The 23,629-nt window shown below is 59.3% G+C and overlaps 3 protein-coding genes across 5 annotated transcripts; 1 reads left to right on the top strand and 2 right to left on the bottom strand.

Annotated features, from left to right (window-relative positions):
- Positions 1–5,306: 5,306 nt before the first annotated feature.
- On the bottom strand, positions 5,307–15,787 carry AMDHD2 (amidohydrolase domain containing 2). 3 transcript variants are annotated; one of them, XM_032144740.2, is made up of 11 exons: positions 15,575–15,785; positions 15,195–15,331; positions 14,977–15,116; positions 8,751–8,805; positions 8,381–8,593; positions 8,218–8,306; positions 7,986–8,130; positions 7,807–7,914; positions 7,649–7,717; positions 7,275–7,376; positions 5,307–6,895 (listed from the first exon to the last, which is right to left on the bottom strand). In XM_032144740.2, the coding sequence occupies exons 1-11, from the start codon at positions 15,655–15,657 to the stop codon at positions 6,807–6,809; spliced, it is 1,230 nt and encodes a 409-aa protein (XP_032000631.2). In that variant the 5' UTR covers positions 15,658–15,785; the 3' UTR covers positions 5,307–6,806. The 3 variants fall into 3 exon arrangements, with proteins under 3 accessions (XP_032000631.2, XP_058290011.1, XP_058290012.1); XM_058434028.1 differs by lacking the exon at positions 7,649–7,717 and having other exon boundaries at positions 15,575–15,786; XM_058434029.1 differs by lacking the exon at positions 7,275–7,376 and having other exon boundaries at positions 6,638–6,895; positions 15,575–15,787.
- On the top strand, positions 5,311–6,053 carry CEMP1 (cementum protein 1). Its single transcript, XM_032144743.2, is given in 2 exon segments — positions 5,311–5,416; positions 5,419–6,053. Coding segments are annotated over 2 exon segments (741 nt in total).
- A 94-nt stretch (positions 15,788–15,881) lies between the features above and the next one.
- ATP6V0C (ATPase H+ transporting V0 subunit c) lies at positions 15,882–22,447 on the bottom strand. Its single transcript, XM_032144744.2, has 3 exons — positions 22,202–22,447; positions 16,708–16,891; positions 15,882–16,558 (listed from the first exon to the last, which is right to left on the bottom strand). Exons 1-3 carry the CDS (start codon positions 22,278–22,280, stop codon positions 16,354–16,356), a joined length of 468 nt encoding a protein of 155 aa, XP_032000635.2. The 5' UTR covers positions 22,281–22,447; the 3' UTR covers positions 15,882–16,353.
- Positions 22,448–23,629: the final 1,182 nt, after the last annotated feature.

The following is a 23,629-nucleotide window of genomic DNA, read 5'->3' on the forward strand; positions in this document are numbered from 1 at the left end:
AGGCTGGGTGGTCTGGCTCAGACTCTCTTGTGAAGTTGCCATCAAGATGCTGCCAGGGCTGAGTCATCTAAAGGCTAGAGCACAGCCGAAAGATTCACTTCCTAAAAGGTTCATTCCCACGATCCCACAGCTATGGGCTGGAGGCTTCAGTCCCTCACCAGTGGGGCCTCTTCCCAGACGTGTGTGTTTTCAAGCCCTGGCAGCTGGCTTTCCCCAGAGCGAGTGGCCCAAGAGAAAACACACAAAAGATAGAAGCTGCCGTGTCTTTAATGACCTAACCTCAGAAGTGACACACCGTCACTTCCAACACATCTGCTGGTCACACACAACAACCCTGGTAGAAAGTGAACGGGCGTGCTTTGGGAGGCTGAGGCAGGAGCACTGCTTGAGGCCAGGTGTTTGAGAGCAGCCTGGGCAACAAAGTGAGTCCCCGTCTCTAACAAAAAAAAAACTTTTTAAATGTTATAAGAAGTGAAACGGGACTACACGAGGGTATGAAATCCAGAAGGGGCCATTGCTGGGGGCCCCCTTCAAGCTAGTTGAGGACAGAGCCAGGATTCCAATCTCAGGGAGAGACAGAGAGAAGCTAGAAGCACAGGCCCAACCTGGACCCTGCAGGTGTGCACACCAGAAGGCCCTGAGTTACAAAGCCAGGGAAGGAAGGGCTCTCCCAGCAAGATCCCAACCCGGTTTGCATTTCTAGACTGACCCTGCAGCCACTCAGTAGCGTCTGGAAAGGGGACTAAAGGGGAAAATGGGGGGCAGGGAGATCAGGTGAGAGAAAAGGGGGCTCTCAAAAGACAACAGCACTGGCCGGGTGCTGTGGCTCACACCTGTAATCCCAGCACTTTGGGAGAGTGAGGCGGGTGGATCACTTGAGGTCAGGAGTTGGAGACCAGCCTGGCCAACATGGTGAAACCCCATCTCTACTAAAAATACAAAAATTAGCCAGGCATGGTGGTGCATGCCTGTAATTCCAGCTACTCGGGAGGCTGAGGCAGAAGAATCTCTTGAACTTGGGAGGCAGAGGTTGCAGTGAGCCAAGATCGCACCACTGCACTCCAGCCTGGGTGACATAGGGAGACTCTGTCTAAAAAAGGAAAAAAAAAAAACAAAAAGACAACAGCATGGTCTCCTGCCTGCCTCTGACCCACAAGGCCCTGGTCACATGTCTGAGGCTCCCAATATACATTCGCTGGGCTGCCTGATACATGGATGGATGGAAGATACAAAGTTATTCAGTGGTTTCCAAGCCACCGGGTAGATATCCTCCCATATAAGCCATACTAAGGGAGAATCAGACTTGACTGGGAGTCAGGAAACAGAAAGTTGCATGAGATCTTAGGCAAGTAATTTCTCCTCCTTAAACCTCAATTATCACCACTGTAAAATGGGCTGGCTCAACAACTGCTAAAAGTCCCCAAAGTGGAAAACATCCAATGTTGGTAGGAATGTAGAGAAAGGGGCACCTTCATATACCGATGATAGGAACATCGTATTTCTTTTAAACTTGAGCAGCGGGGATTCCTGTCCTAGGCCCTTCTCTCTAAAAGGCAGAATAATGTCATCTCCAAAGATGTTCTCATCCTAATCTCCCAACCTGTGAATATATTATTATATGGAGAGATGAATTAATCAGCTGACCTTACAACTGGATAATTATGGCTAGGCATGGTGGTTCAAGCCTGTAATCCCAGCACTTTGGGAGGCAGAAGCAGGAGGATGATGTGAGCCCAGGGGTTCAAGACCAGCCTCTGCAACATAGTGAGATCCCATCTCCATAAAAAAACTAACAAAAACTGGGCGCAGACCAGGCGCAGTGGCTCACGCCTGTAATCCCAGCCCTTCGGGAGGCCGAGGAAGGTGGATCCCTTGAGGCCAGGAGTTTGAGACCAGCCTGGCCAACGTGGTGAAATCCTGTTTATACTAAAAATACAAAAAATGGCCGGGCGCGGTGGCTCACGCTTGTAATCCCAGCACTTTGGGAGGCCGAGGCGGGCGGATCACGAGGTCAGGAGATCGAGACCACGGTGAAACCCCGTCTCTACTAAAAATACAAAAAAATTAGCCGGGCGTGGTGGCGGGCGCCTGTAGTCCCAGCTACTCGGAGAGGCTGAGGCAGGAGAATGGCATGAACCCGGGAGGCGGAGCTTGCAGTGAGCCGAGATTGCGCCACTGCACTCCAGCCTGGGAGACAGAGCGAGACTCCGTCTCAAGAAAAAAAAAAAAAAAAAAATTAGCCAGGCACAGTGACAAAAATTGAGCCCAGGGGTTCTAGATCAGCCTGGGCAACATAGTGAGATCCCATCTCTTTAAAAAACAAACAAACAAAAACTGGGCGCAGACAAGGCGCAGTGGCTCATGCCTGTAATCCCAGCACTTCGGGAAGCCGAGGTGGGTGGATCACCTGAGGCCAGGAATTCGAGACCAGCCTGGCCAACACGTTGAAACCCCGTTTATATGAAAAATACAAAAATTAGCCAGGAACAGTAACCAGTTACTCTGGAGGCTGAGGCAGGAGGATCGCTTGAAGCTGGGAAGTTCAGTGAGGTTGCAGTGAGCTGAGATCGCACCACTGCACTCCAGCCTGGACGACAGAGTGAGACTCTGTCTCAAAAAAAAAAAAAAAAAAAAAGGGGGGCAATTACGGGGAGGCCGGGGGGAGGTGGGATCGCCCCACCACACCCCCCCCGGGACGACAGAGGGAGAGTCTCTCTAAAAAAAAAAAAAAAAAAAAAAAAGGTGTGGTGGCTCACACCGGTAATCCCAGGACTTTGGGAAGCCGAGGCAAGTGCATCATCTGAGGTCAGGAGTTCGAGATCAGCCTGGCTAACATGGTGAAACGCCGTCTCTACTAAAAAAAATTTAAAAAATTATCTGGGTGTGTTGGTGCATGCCTGTAATCCCAGCTACTCGGGAGGCTGAGGCAGGAGAATCACTTGAACCCAGGAGGCTGAGGTTGCAGTGAGCCAGGATCGTGCCAGACTGGGCAACAGAGTGAGACTCTGTGTAAAAAAAAAAAAAAAAAAAAAGGCTGGGCACAGTGGCTCACGCCTGTAATCCCAGCACTTTCAGAGGTCTAGGCGGGCGGATCAATTGAGGTCAGGAATTCAAGACCAGCCTGGCCAACATGGTGAAACCTCGTCTCTACTAAAAATACAAAAAAATTAGTCGGGTGTGGTGGCGTGCGCCTGTAATCCCAGCTATTCAGGGGGCTGAGGCGGAGAATCGCTTGAACCCGGGAGGGGGAAGCTGCAGTGAGCAGAGATCGCACCACTGCACTCCAGCCTGCGCAACACAGCCAGGTTCTGTCACCAAAAAAGAAAAAAAAAACCGAACTGCAAAGTAATAGCAAAAGTGTAAACCTATTTAGAAAAAACGTATGTGACATAAATGTGAAGAAAGGAACAGGGCCAGGCTGGGAGGGAGTACCCAGACGCTCCGGAGCTGTCCGAGACTCCGCCAGGCTGAGGAGGTGCCCTTCCTCCACGCTTCTGGTGTTTATCTCCCCTGCTGCGCCCACCCTGGGTCCCTGGCCTGGGCTCAAAACCAACTCCGACCTAGGGAAGCTCCGAGCCAGGGTGCTTGTAGAGTGTCCGGCCCACCCCGCCGCTTCACTTCCCAAGACAGTGAGGGCGGGGCGAGAGGCCAGGTGCGGAGGTGCGGGACGGGAGCCAAGCTGGGTCGTAGTGGGATCCACCTGTGCGTGATACGTAACAGAAGGGAGAGGCGAGGCGCGGTGGGGTCCGCAGGGATGTGGGAGACGCGACGGGGAGGACTGGGACGAAACAAACTAGGTCCGCAGGGGTATAAGGGGAGCAGCTCGGAGAGTTGGGGCGAGGCGGGGTCTACAGGAGTGTGGGGGGCTTGGCAGGGAGCGCTGGGGCGACGCGGGGCTCCGCAGGGTTGGCGGGGAGCGTTGTGGGGAGACGGGGTCTGCAGGGGTGTGAGGGCGCGGCGGGGAGCGTAGCCGGGTGTGCAAGGTTGTGGGGGTTGTGGCGGGGAGGGTTGGGGCGAGGCGGCGTCCGCAGAGATGTGGGGGGCGCGGCGGGGAGGGTTGGGGCGAGACGGGGTCCGCAGGGGTGCGGGTGACGCGGTGGGAAGGGTTGGGGCGAGAAGGGATCCGCAGGGGTGTGAGAGGCGCGGAGAGGCGGCGTTGCTCCCCCAGCTCCCCGGGCCCGCGCGGGTTAACTGGAGAGTGCGACCCGCGCCCCTATTGCCCAGGCGCGGCGCGTGCCTTCCCTGCGGCGATCCTAATTGGCCCGATAAAGGCCCGCCCCCAGAAGCCCCTCCCACAGTAGGCGTGGCCCCGCGTGCCGCATCGCTCCCAGAGTCGCGCGTCAGTCTGGACTCAGCGCCTGGGCTGCGAGGCTGGGTGGGGCGCGGTCAGATCGGTCGAGACCGTCCCGGCTGATGGCCGTCTCCCGTGCCCACGCCCAAAACGCGGTTTCTGGCCTGGATGTGCTCGGAGCCCACGAGGTGCAGAGGCTCCGACGGCGAAAGGGACCTGGCTGAGATCTGGGTCTTGAACTGCGGGCTCGGCCCAGCATCCCGGCAGCATGCGCCCACAAGTGACTCCCGGCCGGGCGCGGTCTGCGGGATCGCAGGCGCCGAGTCTCATCTCCCGTTCACACACGGGACGAAACGGGCCACCCTCACCAGGTCTGAGAGCATGCACCTTCAACTCCATCCCTCCCCACATGCCCGACCCCCCAACCTGTGACTCAAGCAGACACCTGGGCGTCCCCCTTCAGCGAATGCCCACACTGCGGGCAGGCCTGCCCCTCACCCCGCAGTCAGGGCGCCCTGCATCCTTCTTTGTAAAACCCATAGCTGTAGAGGGAGCGGAATGGTGGGGCAGGGCTGGGAGCCCAGCGGGAGTGAGTGGTGGGGAATGATGGTGGCGAAGGTCACACAAAGCAGTGAATTCATGTCACAGAACTGCTCACGTTACGATAGTTACTTTTGTTATGTATTTTACCACCATTTTTAAAAAGCAAACCAAAACCAACCAAGAGTGCTTTCCCCGCACCTCAAAATCATCCTGCAGCAGCTCCCTGGCCCAGCTCACTCTCACCCTGACCCGGGGCCCCTCTCCCACCACCCAGGGCTAGCCCTATGGACCAACCACCTCGGCCAGTGCCTGCCCCCCAACCCAGACCCAGACCCTCCAGCCAGGGAGGTAAGGCACTGGTCAGTGAATGGGGCAGGCCAGGCTCAAAGGCTGGCCCAGGGCTCACCAGCTCTGGGACTGGGTGTCCCGTCTGAGGTGGGGATGACCAATAGGCCAGCTCTGGGTTTTAGCTGAGGATGGGCACATCAAGCACTGACAGCCAGCAAGCTGGGCACAGGCGATGCTCAACCTCTAACACATCAGCTGAGAACCTCACCTGCCTCTCCCTGCCTGGGAGCCCGGGCAGACAGCTCCTCTCCCAGGCCCAGCACAGGCAGGCGCTGGACGGCCACTTTGTGAGGGATACGCGGCTGTCAGGGCAGAGGTGGGTATCCCTGCACCCCGCACCTCTCGAGAGGTCAGGATCCACATCCGTCGCCTGCTTTCCTGGGCTGCCCCTGGGGCTTGTGGGCTGAGATCAACCCCTTGTGCCCTGCCCCAGGCCCTCCCTCAGGCGAGGCCCTACCCAGGCAGGTGGTTCTTCCCTGGCTGTTCCCTTCCAACAGGCGGGGCCCAGACCATCCTATTTCTTTGGACCTGGAGACATTTCCTTAACTGGGCTTTGCAGCAGAGGGAAGAGAACAGTGGCAGAGCCAGGCACGTACCTCCTGTACCCAAGACAGCACCTGTAAGCAAGGGGGAAGGGAGCCACCCACCCTAGAACTCAAATGGAGAGAAAGTCAAGACAATCACCCCTGACCTGGGGCTGCACCAACCCCTGACGTCTGACCCCACTGTGACTGTCCTCAGAGCCCAGAGGGCTCCAGAAGCCCACCCGCCTCGAAGCTGTTCAGGGAGCCTCACGGCCTGTGTTTGCCATATGGGTGTGTGCCAGGGCCAAGGGGACACAGAAGATGGCAGGATGACACTAATGGGGTGAGCAGGGCACATTGGTGCCTCCCACACTGCCCTCCAGCACCAGGCAGGGTCACCACAGCCAGCAAGCACCACGCCTGGGGATAGGGTTATTGAGAAGAGGAAACGGAACGCTGGTCATCTGTGGCACTCAGGGCTAGGCAGGCCAGGGAGCAGAAGGCAGGGGTCCCGGGCCCAGTCTCCCTCCTGGAGGTCAGAGTGGAGCGCCTGGCACTGTGCCCTGGCCCAGAACCAGGCTGTGGGCTCCACGCTGCACACCCAACTCAGGTGCAGATGGCAAACCCCTGACTGTCCACACTCCCTATGCCCGGTCCCCTTCCTGCCCGCTCTTCACCCCCAGCCCACGGTGGCTTCACCCCATGGCACCAGCCACTGACTGCCTGCCCCTCCCTCCCACAGTGACATTTTCCTGGGGTCTGCAGGTCTCAGGTCCACCTCATGCAGACAGGCCCTGTCCCGCACCGGGGCCAAAGGCCCAGGCTGAACTACAGCCCAGCCATCCCACTCCAGGCCGCGAATGCCTTCCCCAGGAGGGCAACCAAGGATGGTGCCACGTGTGAGCACAAGCAAAACCCGGAGCCAAGGCGAGTCCTGCTGGGTGCACGTTTATCCCAGCTACCGCCTCCAGGGCGGCCGCACGGGCCCTGGGCATCATTCCAGCAGGGCTCCCAACTCACTCCCTGGAGACCAGCTCCCCAACCACCCGGCCCTGACGGCATCCAGCTGCGGCCGCGTGTCCTCTCAGCCGAGGTCCTTGTCACTGCCTAGCTGCCTCCGCCTGCCACACCGGCTCACCAGAGATGTAGGTGGCCTGGACGTGAAGGGAGTCGTCGAGCACCACGAAGTCTAGGACAGAGCCGGGCAGTGAGTAGGGGGCAGGAGTGGGGCCGCCCACCTACCCTAGAGCTGCCCCCCCACAACCCGATGCTGGTGGGGAAACCGAGGCCCAGGGACACAACTAGTGCAAGACCCCCTGACCCATCACAGATGGACAGAGGTGCTGGACGATGCTCCCTGCAACCCCTTGCCTGGCCTTGTCTGCAACACCAGAAAGCCTGGCCTGATGGCAACACGGGGCTACAACTGAGGATGGCAGCTGGCAGCCCACCTGAGAGGAGGGAGCTAGGGAGGACCCACCCTCCCTGGCCCTGTCCAGGCCGCCCCAGGAACAACAGAGTCTACAGGCAGGGCCAGGCTGCCCAGTGACCCTGCGACAGGCCCTCACCTGCGTCAGCACCAAAGTCTAGGGTCCCCTTACTCTTCTCCAGCCCCAGCAACTGGGCGGGGTGCAGGGATGCAGCCTCCAGGGCCGACTCCACGCTGCAGCCTGCTTGGGGGACACAGCTGGGTGACGGTCCCCAAGCCCACATGGCTTTGCCAGCAGCCCCCCACCACCCCAGCACTCCGTCTCAGGGACTCTGCAGCAGGCTAACAAGGACCCTGCTGGTCTGCCTGTCACCCTGGGCCCGAGTCACCAAGTACCCACTGCCCAGGAGCTCCTGTGGGCAGGGCTTGGGTTACACTCCGGGCACCCGGTCCAGCCCCTGGGGACCCACCAGTCACAGACCACCTAAACCCGCACCCGTGCTGCTCACTGACCTGTGGCCTGCAGGAAGTGCCGGACACAGACGTCCATTGGGGCTATGCTGCCACTCAGCGTCTTGGTGCCTTGAGAGCAGAGAGGGCAGGCTCTGGGGGGTCGTGGGCCACCTGGCATGCGGGCTGGGACCTGGGACCCAGTGGGTCAGGGCGCTCACCTGCCACGTAGGCTGTCAGACCGTCGACTTCCACTTCCTGCTGTCCCAGTGTGTGCCGGCCATTGCCCAGGCCCAAAGCAGGGATGGCATCGGTGACCAGCACCAGCCCTGGGGGAGAAGAGGCTCAGAACCTGCTAGCCCAGTCATCCTACCTGCCCCGCCCACCTGCCACAGCTTACCCTGGGGATGGGCGCGGTGGGCGATCCGCAGGGCGGCGGGGTTGGTGTGCGTGCCATCTGCAATCATCCCGTAGAAGATGCAGCGGCCTGCAGGCAGCCGGTCACTGGTCAGGAGCCCCACGATGCCTGGGTCGCGGTGGTGGAACTGGGCAGGGTCGAGGGAAGGGATGGCTGAGTGACAGCAGGGGCTGCTGGGACCCCAGCCCTGCCCCTGGGGCCCCACAGCACTCACAGGCAGCATGGCGTTGAAGAGGTGGGTGATGAAGGTGGCTCCGCTCCACACAGCATCCTCTGCTGCCCGCAGGTCAGCCACTGAGTGCCCTGCGGGACCTGGATTCAGACTTCGCACCTGGCCCAGGTCCCCCAAGCAGGCCCACCCTGAGCCGGCCCCTCACCTAGGGACACGCAGATGCCACGGGCCGTCAGCTCCCGGATCACCTCGTGGCTACGGCCCAGCTCCGGGGCCAGCGTCACGATGCGGACATTGTCCAGGGGCCCATAGGTGGCCAGCAAGTCCTGGAAGGCATTGGCCTCGAAGGAGCGGAGGTGGGCCTCGGGGTGCGCGCCCCGCTTCTCCCGGCTGATGAAGGGGCCCTCCAGGTGCAGCCCTGGGAGGAGGGAGCAAGTGGCTCCAGCAGGTCCCTGCCCCACCCAGCCCTTATCACCTGCCCTCCCCACCAGCTGGGCATCTGGAGGGGTTGGGGCTGCCAACAGGTCCCACAGGAGCCTCCCAGGGTGGGGGCGGGGAGGGGGTCAGCCACTCACCGAGGACCCCTGCCCCATGGGGACCACCACTCTTCACAGGGATCTGAGGAACAACCTGGGGGGAACCAGCTGTTAAAGCCCTGTCCCCCATGGCCCATTCCCAGAGGCCACAGCCTAGCCAAGGCCAGAGATCTCGGGTCAGAGTTCAGAGCCCAGCACCCAGCCCAGCCCCGGCCGCCTGTCCCCTCACAGGGGTCAGGGAAAGCACAGCTGGCAGAACTGAAGGACCCATGGCAGGAGCAGGAAGAAATGATAGGTGTGTGGGATGCCAGCAGTCCCTGGCCATGTGGGCAGGCTTGTGGGCACTGAGGGTGGCCCTGGGCACGGCAGCCCAAGGAGCAGGGCTGGGAGGCAGGAGCCCCCCGGGAGCAGCAGGGACCCTGGGGCAGAGCTGTGTGAGCATGGCCAGGGCTCAGCACTGTGTGTGGTCCACACCATGGCTGGAGCTGGACACCATCAGGAAGACCGAGAGTGTCAGGGAACGGGGGGACACGGGCTCACACCACACATCTCAGAGGCTAACAGGTGGGCAGGCAGTCCAGCGCACACTCCCTCTCTCCAACACAGGCATGGGCCGGAGGGGCCTTCCCAGAGAGAAGAGCTTCAGGTGAGGATGGTGGCTGGATTGTACCCTCCCCTGAACTCCCCACCCCACACAACAGTAACACTTTTGTTTTTTTTGGAATGGAGTTTCGCTCTTGTCGCCCAGGCTGGAGTGCAATGGCAAGATTTCAGCTCACTGCAACCTCTGCCTCCTGAGTTCAAGCGATTCTCCTGCCTCAGCCTCCCGAGTAGCTGGGATTACAGGTGTGCACGACCATGCTTGGCTAATTTTGTATTTTTAGTAGAGACGGGGTTTCACCATGTTGGTCAGGCCCGTTTCAAACTCCTGACTGAACACCCACCTTAGCCTCCCAAAGTGCTGAGATAACAGGCGTGAGCCACCATGCCCCGCCGACAGTAAGACTTTTAAGAGCCTTAAACCCGGGGACGGGGTTGGGGGGGTAGCAGAGGATGGAAGGAAGACAGCCAGACTTTGGGGGCTTGGCAAGAGGACACTGGGCAGGTCTGGGGGAGTGCACACAGTAGGGGAAGTGACCCCCACAGGCTCAGGATGGTGCCTTGAGAAGTGGGGTGACGTGGGGACCAACAGAAGAGTGCCTGCCCTGAGTGTGCTGGCTGGGCCCCCAGGGAAGTAGAGCAGACTGGCAAGGGTAGGTGCGGGCACTGCGGGAACTCGCGAAATGTGTGTTCTCCAGGTGCTCAGCAGGGTGCCAGCCAGGCCCAGCCCCTCTGAGCACTGCAAGACTCTTCTCAGGGAACCCAGCCAGCCCAAGAGAAAGGACCCAGGGACCCCAACCTACGAGTACCCCCATAAAGTTCCTCCTGTAGGCTGGGTGCCCCCAGCCGGCCTGCTGACACCTCTTCTGAAAGAAAGCACACCACCAAGATCAGCAGGCGGCCTGGGCAAGCCTCGAAAAGGAGCCTGAACAAAAGAGGACAGGGCCAGGCGGGGAAGCACAGACCACGAGGAGAGATGGACAGGGAAAAGGACCATCACAGACACCTTCCAGCCAATAAGAGGTCTTCTGTCCCTGAAACAAGAATAGAATGGTAGAAAAAGGAACACTGGGCTGGGCACAGTGGCTCACACCTGTAATCCCAGCACTTTGGGAGGCCAAGGCGGACGGATCACGAGGTCAGGAGATTGAGACCATCCTGGCTAATATGGTGAAACCCCATCTCTACTAAAAATACAAAAAATTAGCCGTGCCTGGTGGCAAGCGCCTGTAGTCCCCGCTACTCGGGAGGCTGAGGTAGGAGAATGGCGTGAACCTGGGAGGCGGAGCTTGCAGTGAGCCGAGATCACGCCAATGCACTCCAGCCTGGGCGACAGAGCGAGACTCCCATCTCAAAAAATTAAAAATAAATAAATAAATAAATTAGCCAGGCATAGTGGCACACACCTGTAGTCCCAGCTACTCAGGAGGCTGAGGTAGAAGAATTGCTTGAACCCAGGAGGCAGAGGTTGCAGTAAGCCGAGATCGTGCCATTGCACTCCAGCCCGGGCAACAAGAGCGAAACTCCATCTCAAAAAAAAAAAAAAAAAAAAAAAAAAAGGAACATTTGGCTGGGCACAGTGGCTCACACGTAAAATCCCAGCACTCTGGAAGGCCAAGGCAGTTGCATCACCTGAGGTCAGGAGTTCGAGACCAGCCTTGCCAACATGGAGCAACCCCATCTCTACTAAAAATACAAAAATTAGCAGGGCATGGCGGCAGGCGCTTGTAATCCCAGCTACTCGGGAGGCTGAGGCAGGAGAATCACTTGAACTCAGGAGGCAGAGGTTGCAGTGAGCAGAGCTCACGCCATTGCCCTCCAGTCTGGGTGACAGAGGGAGACTCCATCTTGAAAAATAAATAAATAAATGGCCAGAGACAGGAGTGAAACAATCAGGAGGAAACCTGGAATTGAGTTAGAGCTAAGAAACAAAGCGAAGAACACTCACAGCAAAGCAAGCAGAAATGGCAGCTGAGAAGGTGTCACTGGGCCACACGTCCCTTCACACCACCCTGATGACTGACCTACATGGCTATTCTCATCACAATTATGGGGAACTACTGGGAAGGATGAGGGGAGAGAAAGGAGCTAAGAGGACTCACCAAGCCACGAGAGCACTGATGTTCTGCTCTCCTGGTGGAAGGCAATGGATTCTGCCCCAAGCTGAAAGACTGAGGAGCCACCAGCATAGTTTTTAGAGCTATGGGGGCAAATTCCAAGAGTCCACTGGGTTGAAAGTGATTGTCCCTAGGGTGGAAGCTGGTTGGGGCAAAGGGCCACTGTTTTTCCTCACAAGCCCTATGGATACACAGGCTCACTAAAGATTAAAACAGGAAAAAACAACAACAAAAAAAGGCAATGGCTGAGTTTTTCTAGAATGTAGTTTTAGAAGGGAGCAAGAGAGCGCTACACAGAGAGCGCACAGTAAAAGATCAACTGAGGGGAGGGGAGCGAGGCACACTCCAGGCAGGTAAGCAGCTGGAAAGGTCAAAGTGTAGGGGGCCTGCAGGGCCAGAGGCAGGGGCCTGGCTGCCCCCTGGAGGTGCCTCACCTTGGCTCAGCAGGTAACAGATTTGAAGCAGAGAACAAAGTGATCTGACCTGTCTCCAAGTACCGTAGCAAAGGGCAGGCGGAAAGCCCCCAGAAAAGAGAAGGTGGTCTTAATGGACCAGAACATGACAACAAAAGACCGAAGAAGCTTCTGGCAAAGTGGCCATCCAATTCCACCCAGGGTGAATGGGCCCTGGAAGAGGTGGCGTGCATGGCAGAGGGGAGACCCGAGTGAAGGGGCCTCCAGTTTCCAAGATGATCCAGGCAGGAGGCCTCCCAATTCCCACCCTCAATAGTTGGCTCTCTGCCTTCATCCTGTGTGTGAGCCAAGGGTAAGACACCTGCACTGCAGTGGGTGCTGGGAAGAAAACGAAGTCCTACTTGTCAGACACTCTTCCTAAGGAAGAAGAGCCATAGTTCCTCCCACGCCTGTGCTGGCCAGAGATGCGCGGGCAGTGGAGGGCACAGTGGGGACAGGTGGGCAAGGCTTAGCAGAGGAGGCCTCAGGAGCAGGCCAGGGCCTTCTAGGCCAAGAGTTTGGGGGCAGGAGTGGGGAATGTGCCTGCGGACAGAGAAGAGGCTGGACAGGTAGGAAGGGAATGCTGCCGGTGGGGGCGGGGCAGAGGTGATGTGCTGAATCCTGAATCTTGGACAGGTGGCTCTAGCAGGCCCCAGAGCCCCAGAGAGCAGCTGTGAGAACCAGACAGGCATGCTGCCATCATCCTCACTTTAGGTTTCAGGAAACGGAGGCTCAGAAAGGCAGAAGGGTGTTCTGAGTCTTCCAGCTGATACATGACATCAGGAGGCCAATGCCAAATCCAGGAAGCCTGCGCCCAGAACCCACACACCACCCCCACTGTTCCCAGCTCTGGCTCTGCCCACACACCAAGAGAGGGACCCCTCGGGCATACAACGCAAGCGGTGATCCTGCAATGAATCCTGTGCTGGGGGTGGGAAACAGCGGGGGCTCTGGACAGAACTAGAACACAGACAGCTCAATTAAAGTACTGTTAACGGTGTTCATTTCCTAAACTCACTAACTTTTGTGGCTACATAAGAAAATATTATCTTAAGAAATAGTTAAGTATTGGCTGGGCACCATGGCTCACGCCTGTAATCCTAGCACTTTGGGAGGCTGAGATGGACAGATCATGAGGTCAGGATATCAAGACCAGCCTGGCCAGCATGGTGAAACCCTGTCTCTACTAAAAATACAAAAATTAGCCAGGCATGGTGGCGGGCACCTGTAGTCCCAGCTACTCAGGAGGCTGAGGCAGGAGAATCGCTTGAACCCAGGAGGCGGAGGTTGCAGTGAGCCGAGATGGCACCACTGCACTCCAGCCTGGTCGACAGATCGAGACTATGTCTCAAAAAAAAAAGGCTAAGTACTAAGGAATACACAGGCATGATGGGCCAGGGACAGTGGCTCTCACCTGTAATCCCAGCACTATGGGAGGCTGAGGCAGGAGATCTCCTGAGCCTAAGAGTTTGAGACCAGCCTGGTTAACATAATGAGATCCCTGTCTCTACAAAAAACTTTTTTTTTTTTTTTTTTGATGGAGTCTCGCTCTGTTGCCCAGGCTGGAGTGCAGTGGCGCAATCTCGGCTCACTGCACCTCTGCCTGCTGGGTTCAAGCGATTCTCCTGCCTCAGCCTCCCAAGTAGCTGGGACTAAAGGTGCGTGCCACCACGCCCAGCTAATTTTTTTTGTATTTTTAGTAGAGACGGGGTTTCACTGTGTTAGCCAGGGTGGTCTCAATCTCCTGATCTCGTGATCCGCCTGCCTCGGCCTCCCAAAGGGATTACAGGCGTGAGCCACCGTGCCTGGCCGAAAAAACTTTTTAAATTAGTCGGGTGTGGTGGCACAAGCCCGTAGTGCCAGCTACTCTGGGGGACTAAGACAGGAGGATCTCTTGAGCCCAGGAGTTCAGAACCAGCCTGGGCAACACAGTGAGACTCTTTCTCTACAAAAAATATTAAAATTGGCTGGGCATGGTGGCACACACCTGTAGTCCTACCTACCCAAGAGGCTGAAGCAAGAGAATCTCTTGAGCAGAGGAGGTTGAGACTGCAATGGGCTACGACCACACCACTTTACTCCAGCCTGGGCCACAGAGAGAAACCCTGTCTCTTAAAAATAACAAAAACTAGGCCGGGCGTGGTGGCTCACGCCTGTAATCCTAGCACTTCGGGAGGCCTAGACGGGCGGATCACGAAGTTAGGAGATCGAGACCATCCTGGCTAACACGGTGAAACCCCGTCTCTACTAAAAATACAAAAAAATTAGCCGGGAGTGATGGCGGCCGCCTGTAGTCCCGGCTATGCGGGAGGTTGAGGCAGGAGAATGGCGTGAACCCAGGAGCCGGAGCTTGCAGTGAGCCGAGATCTCGCCACTGCACTCCCGCCTGGGCGACAGAGCGAGACTCCGTCTTGAAAAAAAAAAAAAAAAATAATAATAACAAAAACTAAACCGAAAAAAACAGGCATGTTGGATACAACCTACTCTCAAATAGTTCAGTAAAAATCAGTAGCGTAGGTACAGCCAAGAGGAGCCTGAATAGTAACACACAGCAAAGAGTTAACCCTGTAGAACCTAAGTAAAAATTAAAATAAAAAAACACCAAGGACAACCAAATTTCTTCCGGGCAGAAAGGAAAGTGGAAGCGTGGGGCAAGCAGTACAGGAACACGGGGAAGTCTCTTCTGGAAGGCGTGTTCCACCGAGTCACACATCAGACAGGTTAGGGAGGAAGAGCCTGACCAGGCACTATCACTGTGCCAATCACAGAGTCCCCTGCGACCTTGGTTAAGGGGATGGTTTCTGAAGCCTGGAGGCAGCCAGAGTGCAGTGCAGGGGCTGGGGACGGCCTATGGCTCAGAGGGTGCTGAGCCAGCAGTGTGGAGACAGCTGCGGAGGACAGAGGGTCTACGGAGGCCAGGCAGAGCGACAACTGATAAAGAAGCACAGGGGCGGGACCCAGGCCCAGGTCCGGTCAGCAAAGGAGGCCAGACTCAAGACCAGGAAATACCTGCTGGGGGTGGGGCGTGAGTTTGAAAATGAGGGCGCTGGTTGCTCCGGGAGCCCACTCCGCCTCAGCCAGGGAGCCTCACCTCACCTTGTGATAAACCTCCGGTGGGGAAGTGACCAAGGTGGGGCAGAAGGAGGTGACGCCGTGCGACAGGATCCTCCGGGCCACCAGGGCAACCCCCGAACCCACGTCCTCCGTGGCTTGGGAGAAGTCAACACCAAATCCACCTGCGGCCACGGAAAAGGAGGTGTCGCATGGAGCTCAGAGCTCCTCCCCTGGGTTCCCCTGCCGGCCCCGGGCCGCACCGTTGATCTGCACGTCGATGAAGCCGGGAGCCAAGATGCGGCCCCCGCAGTCCTGCCGCTCGTCGGCCACGCGCCGCTCCTCAAAGAACAGCTTCTCCGGGTCCAAGATGCGGCCTCCGCGCACCCACAGATCCTCCCTGCGGACGAGCGGGTGGGCGCTCGCATCGCGGGCCTGACCTCGGCCCCGTACCCCGCACCCGGCCCGGTGCCCGTCCTCGCACCCTGCACCCCGCCCGGTCCCCGGCCCCGCAGCCTGCGCCGCGCCCGGTCCCCGGCCCCTCAGCCTGCACCCCGCCCGATCCCCGGCCCCGCAGCCTGCACCCCGCCCGGTCCCCGGCCCCGTAGCCTGCACCCCGCCCGGTCCCCAGCCCCGCGCCCACCTGAGCAGCTTCCCTCCGCGCAGGATCCGGCAGTTAGTGAACTGGAGCACCCGGGCCCCCGCCGCGCCCTGCTTGCCGCGCATCGTGAGCCTTGTCGGGAGCGAGCGGCTCTGGAGCTCCGCGGCGGCCAAATCCCGCGCCCGGTGACGAACCCCAGCCGAGAGCGGCGGCCGCGCCCACGTGACCCTCAGCTGACAGAAGCGGCGCGCCACGTGACCGACGCATCCACGTGACCGGGCCGGCCCACGTGACCAGCAGTACACGGCGCCCGCCCCCGCCCCCAACAAGCTGAGCAGACACAGGCCCGTCACATCCAAGAACTTTATTGGACACAGCTCCGCGCAGGGCCACGGGCCCAGCGGTGAGGGCGGCTCCATCCAGGAAGTCTCAGCAACAGGAACCCACAAGGCAACACTCTAGCTAAGGTTATAGATAGCTGGGAGACAAGGGCTGATCCGCAGACGCAGAACAGGCCAGATCTTTATAAATAAACATCCAGTAAAGAGAAATGACAATTCTAAATCATCCGCATACACAGAGCACTCTAAGGGGTGGGGCGCCGGGGGCCTGGAGGGGCGATGAGTGGGCCCAGATGTCCACGGCACGGGGCGGGCGGGGGCAAGGCCGGGGAAACAGACGATGGGCACTAGGACACTGCGCATGTACAAGACCAACTACTGGGGGCAGCGGCCCCGTGCGTATGTGTCAGGCTGTTCGTTCTGGAATGAGGAGGGGTGGTCTTTACATAATATTCTGTGGCTGGTGGGCTCGGAGAGGGTCTACTTTGTGGAGAGGATGAGGGCGACGATGAGACCGTAGAGGCCGAGCACCTCCGCGAAGATGAGAATCAGGATCATGCCCACGAATAGTCGGGGCTGCTGGGCGGTGCCCCGCACGCCAGCGTCCCCCACGATGCCGATGGCAAAGCCGGCTGCCAGGCCGCTCAGGCCCACGCTCAGGCCGGCGCCCAGCTGGAGGAAGCTCCTGGGGGCGAGAAGAGAGGACTGACATCAGCAGCCTGCCAACCAGGGGGAGACAGAGGGAGACAGGGGTCCAGGTCACCACCCACAGGTGAACCGCCCCCCTCCCTGCAGTCCTCTAGCCCTGTGCAGGGGCCTGACCCCAGGGCTCACCTGTAGAGGGTGATGTCGTCATTCAGGGAGTTGGCGATGAGGACTGCCACCACCAGGCCGTAGATGGCGATGATGCCAGCCATGACCACTGGGATGATGGACTTCATGATCAGCTCTGGCCGCATGACAGACATGGCCGCAATGCCGGTACCGCTCTTGGCCGTGCCATAGGCAGCGCCCAGGGCTGTGGGAGGAAGGCAGGGTGAGCCCACAGCAGTACACAGGCCAGTTGAGGCTAGGACCCCGAGGTGTAGCTTTGGCACAGCTGCAAGGGCCACCCCAAGTTATCACATGCAGAGGGGGAGCCGAAGAAGGCACCCAGCCCAGGGCAAGAGGACCCAGGAGGAACAGCCACACGCAAGCAAAAGGAGCCCAGGACGGCCACTCCTCCTTCCTCTACGTGAGTCCCCACCCTCAGAGTCCAGCTCTTCCTTCAGCGGCAGCCCTTGGGGCAGCGTGGCCCATCTGGGGCTCCTGGCTCTGCAGTGAACCTACCTGTCACCCTACGGAGCCTCAGTGCAGCCTCAGCAGCCCCCATGTGGGGTCAGGGTCAGTCTACCCTTGGGGCTACTGCCCAGGACAACATGCTGGAAAAGCCACCAAAGGTCTTGGGGATGGCAAAGCCACTGCTACAGGGTGTGACCTGAGGGTCAGAAGCAGCTGACCTGGCCACTCTTGTCACCCAGGCCAGAGCTCCCTTGACTCACTGCCCAGGCCAAGCTCCCCAACGCTCCCAGCTCCAAATATTCCCCCAGGAGGGCCAAACGTTCTGCCAGAAAGGGCAGCTCTCAGCACCCTCAGCCACACAGCAGGCCTGAACCCTTGATAGACTGGAGAATCTTCTCTAAATAACCAGACAGGAGACAGGGTGAGCCAAGAAGAGGATGGAGGCAGAGAAGACAACGGGGATCATCACCAGTCCAACCACGAGGCCTCAGCTGACCTCCCAGAGGGGTCTCCCCTGCACGCAGGGTGGCTCTGAGCACACAGGAGCCTGGCCAGAGGGCCCGAGCCTTCCACTGCAACAGTGCTGGTGGGCTGGGCTCCAGGGTGGCCTGTCTCCTCCAGAGCTGTCCCTCCTTCCTCTCCCAAGAGAATGTTGCCTTTCTTTTCAGTTCCCCTCTCCTGGGCCCGATTCTCAAAGTGGAGAATTCTGTGGGCACATCAGTGTCACAGGGGCTCATCTGCCTTTCTGACTTCTGCCAGCTGCCCTCCAGGGCCACCACAGGGGCCTACTGAGCTGCTTAAGGGGACTGCACTGGCAACTCCCTGCCCCCTCTCTGCGCACGGCACTCATGCCATGGTCTTTTAGGGGAGCAGATCAATAACCAGCCTGACTTGGCCAGGAGCAGTGGCTCACACCTGTAATCCCAGCACTTTAGGAGGCCAAGGCAGGCGGATCACCTGGGGTCAGAAGTTTGAGATTAGCCTGGGTAACATGGTGAAACCTCGTCTCTACTAAAAATATAAAAATTAGCCACGAGTGGTGGCGCACGCCTATCATCCCAGTTACTAGGGAGGCTGAGGCAGGAGAATCGCCTGAACCCGGGAGTGGAGGTTGCAGTGAGTCAAGATCACGCCACTGCACTCCAGCCCGGGCGACGCAGACTCCGTCTCAAACAAATAAACAAGAGTGAATCTCTGACACACACACACACACACACACACACACACACACACAAAACAGCCTGACCTGCAGAAGACTACATAGGTCAGAGGTGGAAGGGACCAGGACTACCCCCACCATTCCTCTTCATATTTTATTGATATATTTGAGCCACAAAAGTTGCCTACCCTGTGCCCCAGTACTGAGTTAGAGTGAGGACACAGGCACGGTGACCACAGACACACGCTCCAGGAAAGCGAAGAAGGGGGCGCTGGGGAAGGGCTTCACAGACAAGTGTCCCAAGTTGGCCGGAGAGAGGAGTCACAGAAAAACAGGGCAGTAAGACAGGGGCTCTGGACAGCACCTGCAGAGGCACCCAGGACGATGGTGCTGGGTATCCAGGGAGTGACTGGAGGGAGGGAGGAGGCTGGGACCTGGGCCAGGGAGCCACACTGCCTCCTCCACGCCACCTTGGAGGTGCCCAGACATGCCACGCCAACACCCAGTGCACCTGCAGACTGGGGCCCAGGGCCTGTCCCAGTGCCTGTCCTAAACTCCTGGTTACAATGCATTTTTTCCCTGGCAAGCATATAGAGCAATTACAGTGCATTTTAGGGGCTCCCACTGCAGCCCCAGGACTACATCTGACTGCATCACGTATGCACGAGACCACGGCATGGCAGACACGTGGGCAGAAGACTGAATACAGGGAACTCAGCAACCCAAGTAGTGGACCCTATGAGGCCAGTGTCCACCAGAGGCAGGAAGTGAGCCAGGCCCTTTTCTACAGAGGGCAGCAGGAAGAATCATGTGGCTGGCAGGGGGAGGAGGCACCAAGAGGAGCACAGGGAAGAAAGGGATGGCCACCAGGAGCAGAGTACCATGAGCACCCTGGACTCCAGTCCGGAGGCCAAGCCTGACCGGACTGCAGAAGGCAGACCTGTGAGCAGCACTAGGCTCGGCAGCCACAGAAAGAGTGGGGGGCCAGAAAGCAGTTGCAGAAACACAAGCATAAAATATAGGGTGCACACCAGCAGGGAGGAAGTCACAGGAAATACGGAAAAGGAGCAAATGACAACTTCTTGGAGGACATGATGAAGAAAGAATCAATAGGACATTTGTCATGAGAGAAAAAGGGGAAGCTGGGACGGGGGCCTGCAAGAGGCCTGTGGACCTCATTCGGTTTAAGACCACTCCGTCAGTGCCAGGCAGGCCAAGGGCCAAGAGCTGGGGACAGAGCTGGAGGTTGGCGTGGTGGCAACAGCAGAGGCCACTGGAGGGCAGAGGGCTTGTTTAGGTCGGCACAGCAGGTGAAGCCAGGTCCTGGAGAAAAGCATGCAGATAAGGCAGAAATGAAGTCAGAAGTTGGGCCAGTCATGGTGGCTCACACCTATAATCCCAGCACTTTAAGAAGCAGAGGCAGGTGGATCGTTTGAGGCAACAAGGAGTTTGAGACCAGCCTGAGCCACATGGCGAGACCCTGTCTCTAAAAAAAATTAGCTGGGCATGGTGGCCTGTGCCTGTAGTCCCAGATATTCAAGAGGCTGAGGGAGGAGGATTGCTTGAGACTGGGAGGTTGAGGCTGTAGTGAGCCATGACCGCACCACTGCACTCCAGCCTGGGAAACAGAGCAAGACCGTCTTGAGGAGGAGAAAAAAAAAAGCAGTTGATTGAATTGGCCAAGTGAAGTCAGAGGTCAGCTCCTGGAGAACCACAGTAAGCCACGTTTATCCCGAAGAGCCACGGATAAGCACGAAAGGCCTAGGCCAGCGATACCGTGTTCTCAATTTCCAGACGCCTGCTGGTCAGGCTGTCCGAAGGCCTGTGTAGGTCTTGATGGAGAGAGAGGCAAGGAGCTGGGTGCAGAAAAAGGGCTTGGTGGACAAACTCAGGGCTTCAAGGGCAAGCAGCAACAGCTAGAATTTTAGTTCCAGCCGGGCGCGGTGGCTCACGCCTGTAATCCCAGCACTTTGGGAGGCCGAGGCGGGCGGATCACGAGGTCAGGAGATCGAGACCATCCTGGCTAACACGGTGAAACCCCGTCTCTACTAAAAATACAAAAAATTAGCCGGGCGAGGTGGCAGGCGCCTGTAGTCCCAGCTACGCGGGAGGCTGAGGCAGGAGAATGGTGGAACCCCGGGCGGCGGAGCCTGCAGTGAGCTGAGATCGCGCCACTGCACTCCAGCCTGGGTGATAGAGCGAGACTCCGTCTCAAAAAAAAAAAAAAAAAAAAAGAATTTTAGTTCCACATGGGCGGGGATCCCATTTTGTTCACTGCTGTCCTACCAGTACCTGGCACACAGTAAGCGCTCAATCCAAATTGGCTGGATGAATGAGTGACAGCCACAAACTAGTACCCCACAGGTGGCCAGGCAAAATGGAATCTCTGGAGGCATTCTGGGGGCAAAGAACAGAGGAGACTGGGGGGAAGGGCTCGACAGCCTGTTGGGAGAAGCCTTGAGTCTGTGGAAAGAGCAGGCGGTGCCTAGGGGGAAGGAAAAGTCTAGACCACTTCTTCCACCACAAATGACCCCTTACGTGCACACGATGGGAAGGGCAGGGCTCACTCACGAATGGCAGACAGGCCCAGGCAGAAGGAGGCCCGCAAGAGAACAGAGAGCCCCAAGCCCCCACCCCACAGGTGTTTACAGTCAGCAGAGACTGTTTGGAGTTCAAACCCTCCACATACCTGCACTAGGAGCCTCCCCAGGCCACCAGGCAGGGTGGGGCAGGGCACGGTCATCAAAGCTAAAACCAGACCTAACCACGGAGGCGGAGATCAGACCAGGCCAGGCCAGTCCACGGAGGCTGAGACTGGGCCAGAACTTAACTCGTGGGACCCACATTCCTGGGCCTAGCCCTAGCCCAAGTGCCATTCTCCCAGGGAGATCAATTGTCACTAAATTGGACGCCCAGGACCTATCAAGGCCCAATTTCAAAAGCAGCAGGGCAACAAGAATCCTAGAAGGCCCCTTCTCCAAGCCCAGGGAAGCCCCTCCCAACTGCAGGCCTCAGGGAAGAAAAGGAAGGTCATTCATTCATCCCTCCATTCATTAGGACCAGAACTGGAAGCCTCAGTCCTGAGGGCAACGACTGGATCCCATAAACTCGGACACCCATGCCACCCTCTCACCCACCTCAGAGGTGGTGAGACCCTCTGCAAGCTACACAGCCCCGCTAGCGCCGACGCTGCTGTCTCCCCGCTCCCTCCACTTCCACACACTCCCATCCCTGGGCTCTCCGAACCAAGCCCTCAGCCCAGCTTTCCCAAACAGCCCACACAGCTACACGCGTATTGGGCAACCGTAACCAGCTCCAACCGGAAGTACCTGCCTGTGGGTGAGACCCACCTGACCCCCCGGGCCGGCCGCCATAAGGACGAGGGCTGTGGACCTCCCGTGAGGGACATGGGCTCCCCACCGGCCGGAAAGCTCCAGGGACCCTTCTCTGGAGCGTTCCTGGGCGGGACCCGCGCCGCCGCCCGCGCACTGGGGCCTTCGAGGTGTGATGTCACCTGCCCGCAGAATCGGCCCGCGCGCCGCTCCCCTCGCGCCCCCACCCCAGCCTCCCTCTCGCCGCTCCCGGGGCTAAGATGGCAGCGGCGCCGCCGCCCCACCCCCGCACCCGCACGACCCCGCTGGCAGGACCGCCAGCCCGGACCCCCGAGACTCACACCCCGGCCAAGCCCGCACGCCCTGCGTCCCGGACCCCCGGCGGCTCCCCGCAGCCCTCAGGGCGCCGACCCCCGCCCGCTGTCACACGAGGCCCGGGCGCCCCCGACCTCTCGGGATTACGTCAGAGTGACGTCACACACCGGACCCCGGGGAGCTGCGGGCATGAGCAACGCGCGCGCCCCCGCCCCCGAGTCCCTCCCGCCGCGGCGCTCACCGCTGAAGACCATGGCGGCCGAGGCGCCCATGACGGCGAAAAACGAAGCATACTCGGGGCCGCTCTTGGACTCGGACATGTCTGCGGGTGGGGAGGGGGCAAGCTCTGCGGGCTGCGGCGGTGGCGGAGGCGGGGGCGAGGACGGGCCGGGCGCGAAGGTTGGCTGGCGGGCGGCGGCGAAGGCGATCCGGCCCGTCAGCCGATGCGCTCTAAATACCAGCACCGCAGAACAAAATGGCGGCCGCGGCCGCGTCACATGACCTGGGCCCCGCCCCTGCGGGCCGTACCACTTCGCACCGTGGGGGAGACGCGTCCCCGGGACGCCCAGGCGGCCCATTGACTTTCCCCGGGCTGTGCCGCCCGCCCAGCCACCCGGCCCCGGCGCCCGGCCCCGCCCCGCCTCGGCCTCCGCGGGTGTTTCCGGGCGCCTCCGGCCTCTGGATCCCCGCAGCGTTGGACCGGTCTCGCGCCGGGGCGGGGCGGTGTGGTGTATGCTCATTAGCATACGGGGCGGGGCCTCGGGCGCCCCGCCTCCTCTGCGGCTGCGCGTCGTCTGCAGGTGTTCGGGTCCCAGCGACGCTTTTCTTTGTACCCCTGGCGTGAAGCCGCAGGCCGTGGTTTCGCGGCCTTGCCCCCAAGGCGGGGCCTGACTCCTCCGGGCGCTGGTCTTCCAGGATCTCCCTACCAATCCTGGGCGAGCTAAGGTTCCCAGCAGATGTGCGGGGCGCGGGCCTCCTCTGCCTCAGCGTCCAGAAAAGCCCCCAGCCCACAGCTGTGAAGTCCCAGCCCGTGGCTGCGGTCATCTCCCTCCACCCTGTCCCCAGTGTCCTCCAGACCCAGACCCACTGCCTCTGACCCAGCGGTTGGTGACTTCACCTCTCGCTTCGGAGAAAAAGGACCCCCCCTCCCCGCACCTGTCTCTGCCTTTGCATCAGGGACCCAAACACTAATGGGGTGTGTCTCTGCCCCTCAAGATGTAGGCATGACTGGTGGAAGCCCTGTCGGAACTGCGACCTCTCGAGGCCCCCCGGGCTCTGCACGTTCTGGCGTCCGGGTCCTCCCGCCTGTCCTTGCAGCCACCCACTCACGCAAAGCCTGCACCTTCAGGGCCATCTTTCTGGAGCAGTTGGAGCGGTTCCCGCAGCCGTGAAAGCAGCCCAGCCAGGGCTGGCGCTGCCCTACTGATCCTGTGTGGCAGTCCCTGGCACCCCCTCTGCCTGATCTCCACTCCCCCTTTTAAGGGCCCTGGGCAGCTGCCACCAGGCCTGGGTGTCCTTTGAGCTCTAAGGCCTCATCCTGGGTTAGAGCTCTCCCTGAGTAGCCTGGATGCTGGCTCATCACCTTCTCTATGTAGGCAGTGGGGTCATGGCCCCTGGCCTGGCCCTCCTGCTGGACTCAGCCCCAGCTTCCCCAACAGGAGCCTCCCTC

Source organism: Hylobates moloch, unplaced genomic scaffold, assembly GCF_009828535.3.
Source record: "Hylobates moloch isolate HMO894 unplaced genomic scaffold, HMol_V3 SCAFFOLD_23, whole genome shotgun sequence".
NCBI lineage: Eukaryota > Metazoa > Chordata > Mammalia > Primates > Hylobatidae > Hylobates > Hylobates moloch.

What these genes read in the sequence shown, in the direction of transcription:
- AMDHD2 (XM_032144740.2), bottom strand. Translation starts at nt 15,657, where the DNA reads ATGCGCGGCAAGCAGGGCGCGGCGGGGGCCCGGGTGCTCCAGTTCACT. An exon ending in CGCGGAGGGAAGCTGCTCAG is followed by an intron (nt 15,332 to 15,574) that starts GTGGGCGCGGGG and finishes GCTCGTCCGCAG; the next exon opens with GGAGGATCTGTGGGTGCGCG. An exon ending in GCACTTCCTGCAGGCCACAG is followed by an intron (nt 7,377 to 7,648) that starts GTCAGTGAGCAG and finishes TCCCCCAAGCAG; the next exon opens with GCTGCAGCGTGGAGTCGGCC.
- ATP6V0C (XM_032144744.2), bottom strand. Translation starts at nt 22,280, where the DNA reads ATGTCCGAGTCCAAGAGCGGCCCCGAGTATGCTTCGTTTTTCGCCGTC. An exon ending in GGCCGCCATGGTCTTCAGCG is followed by an intron (nt 16,892 to 22,201) that starts GTGAGCGCCGCG and finishes TTCCTCCCACAG; the next exon opens with CCCTGGGCGCTGCCTATGGC. An exon ending in GACGACATCACCCTCTACAG is followed by an intron (nt 16,559 to 16,707) that starts GTGAGCCCTGGG and finishes TCTCGCCCCCAG; the next exon opens with GAGCTTCCTCCAGCTGGGCG.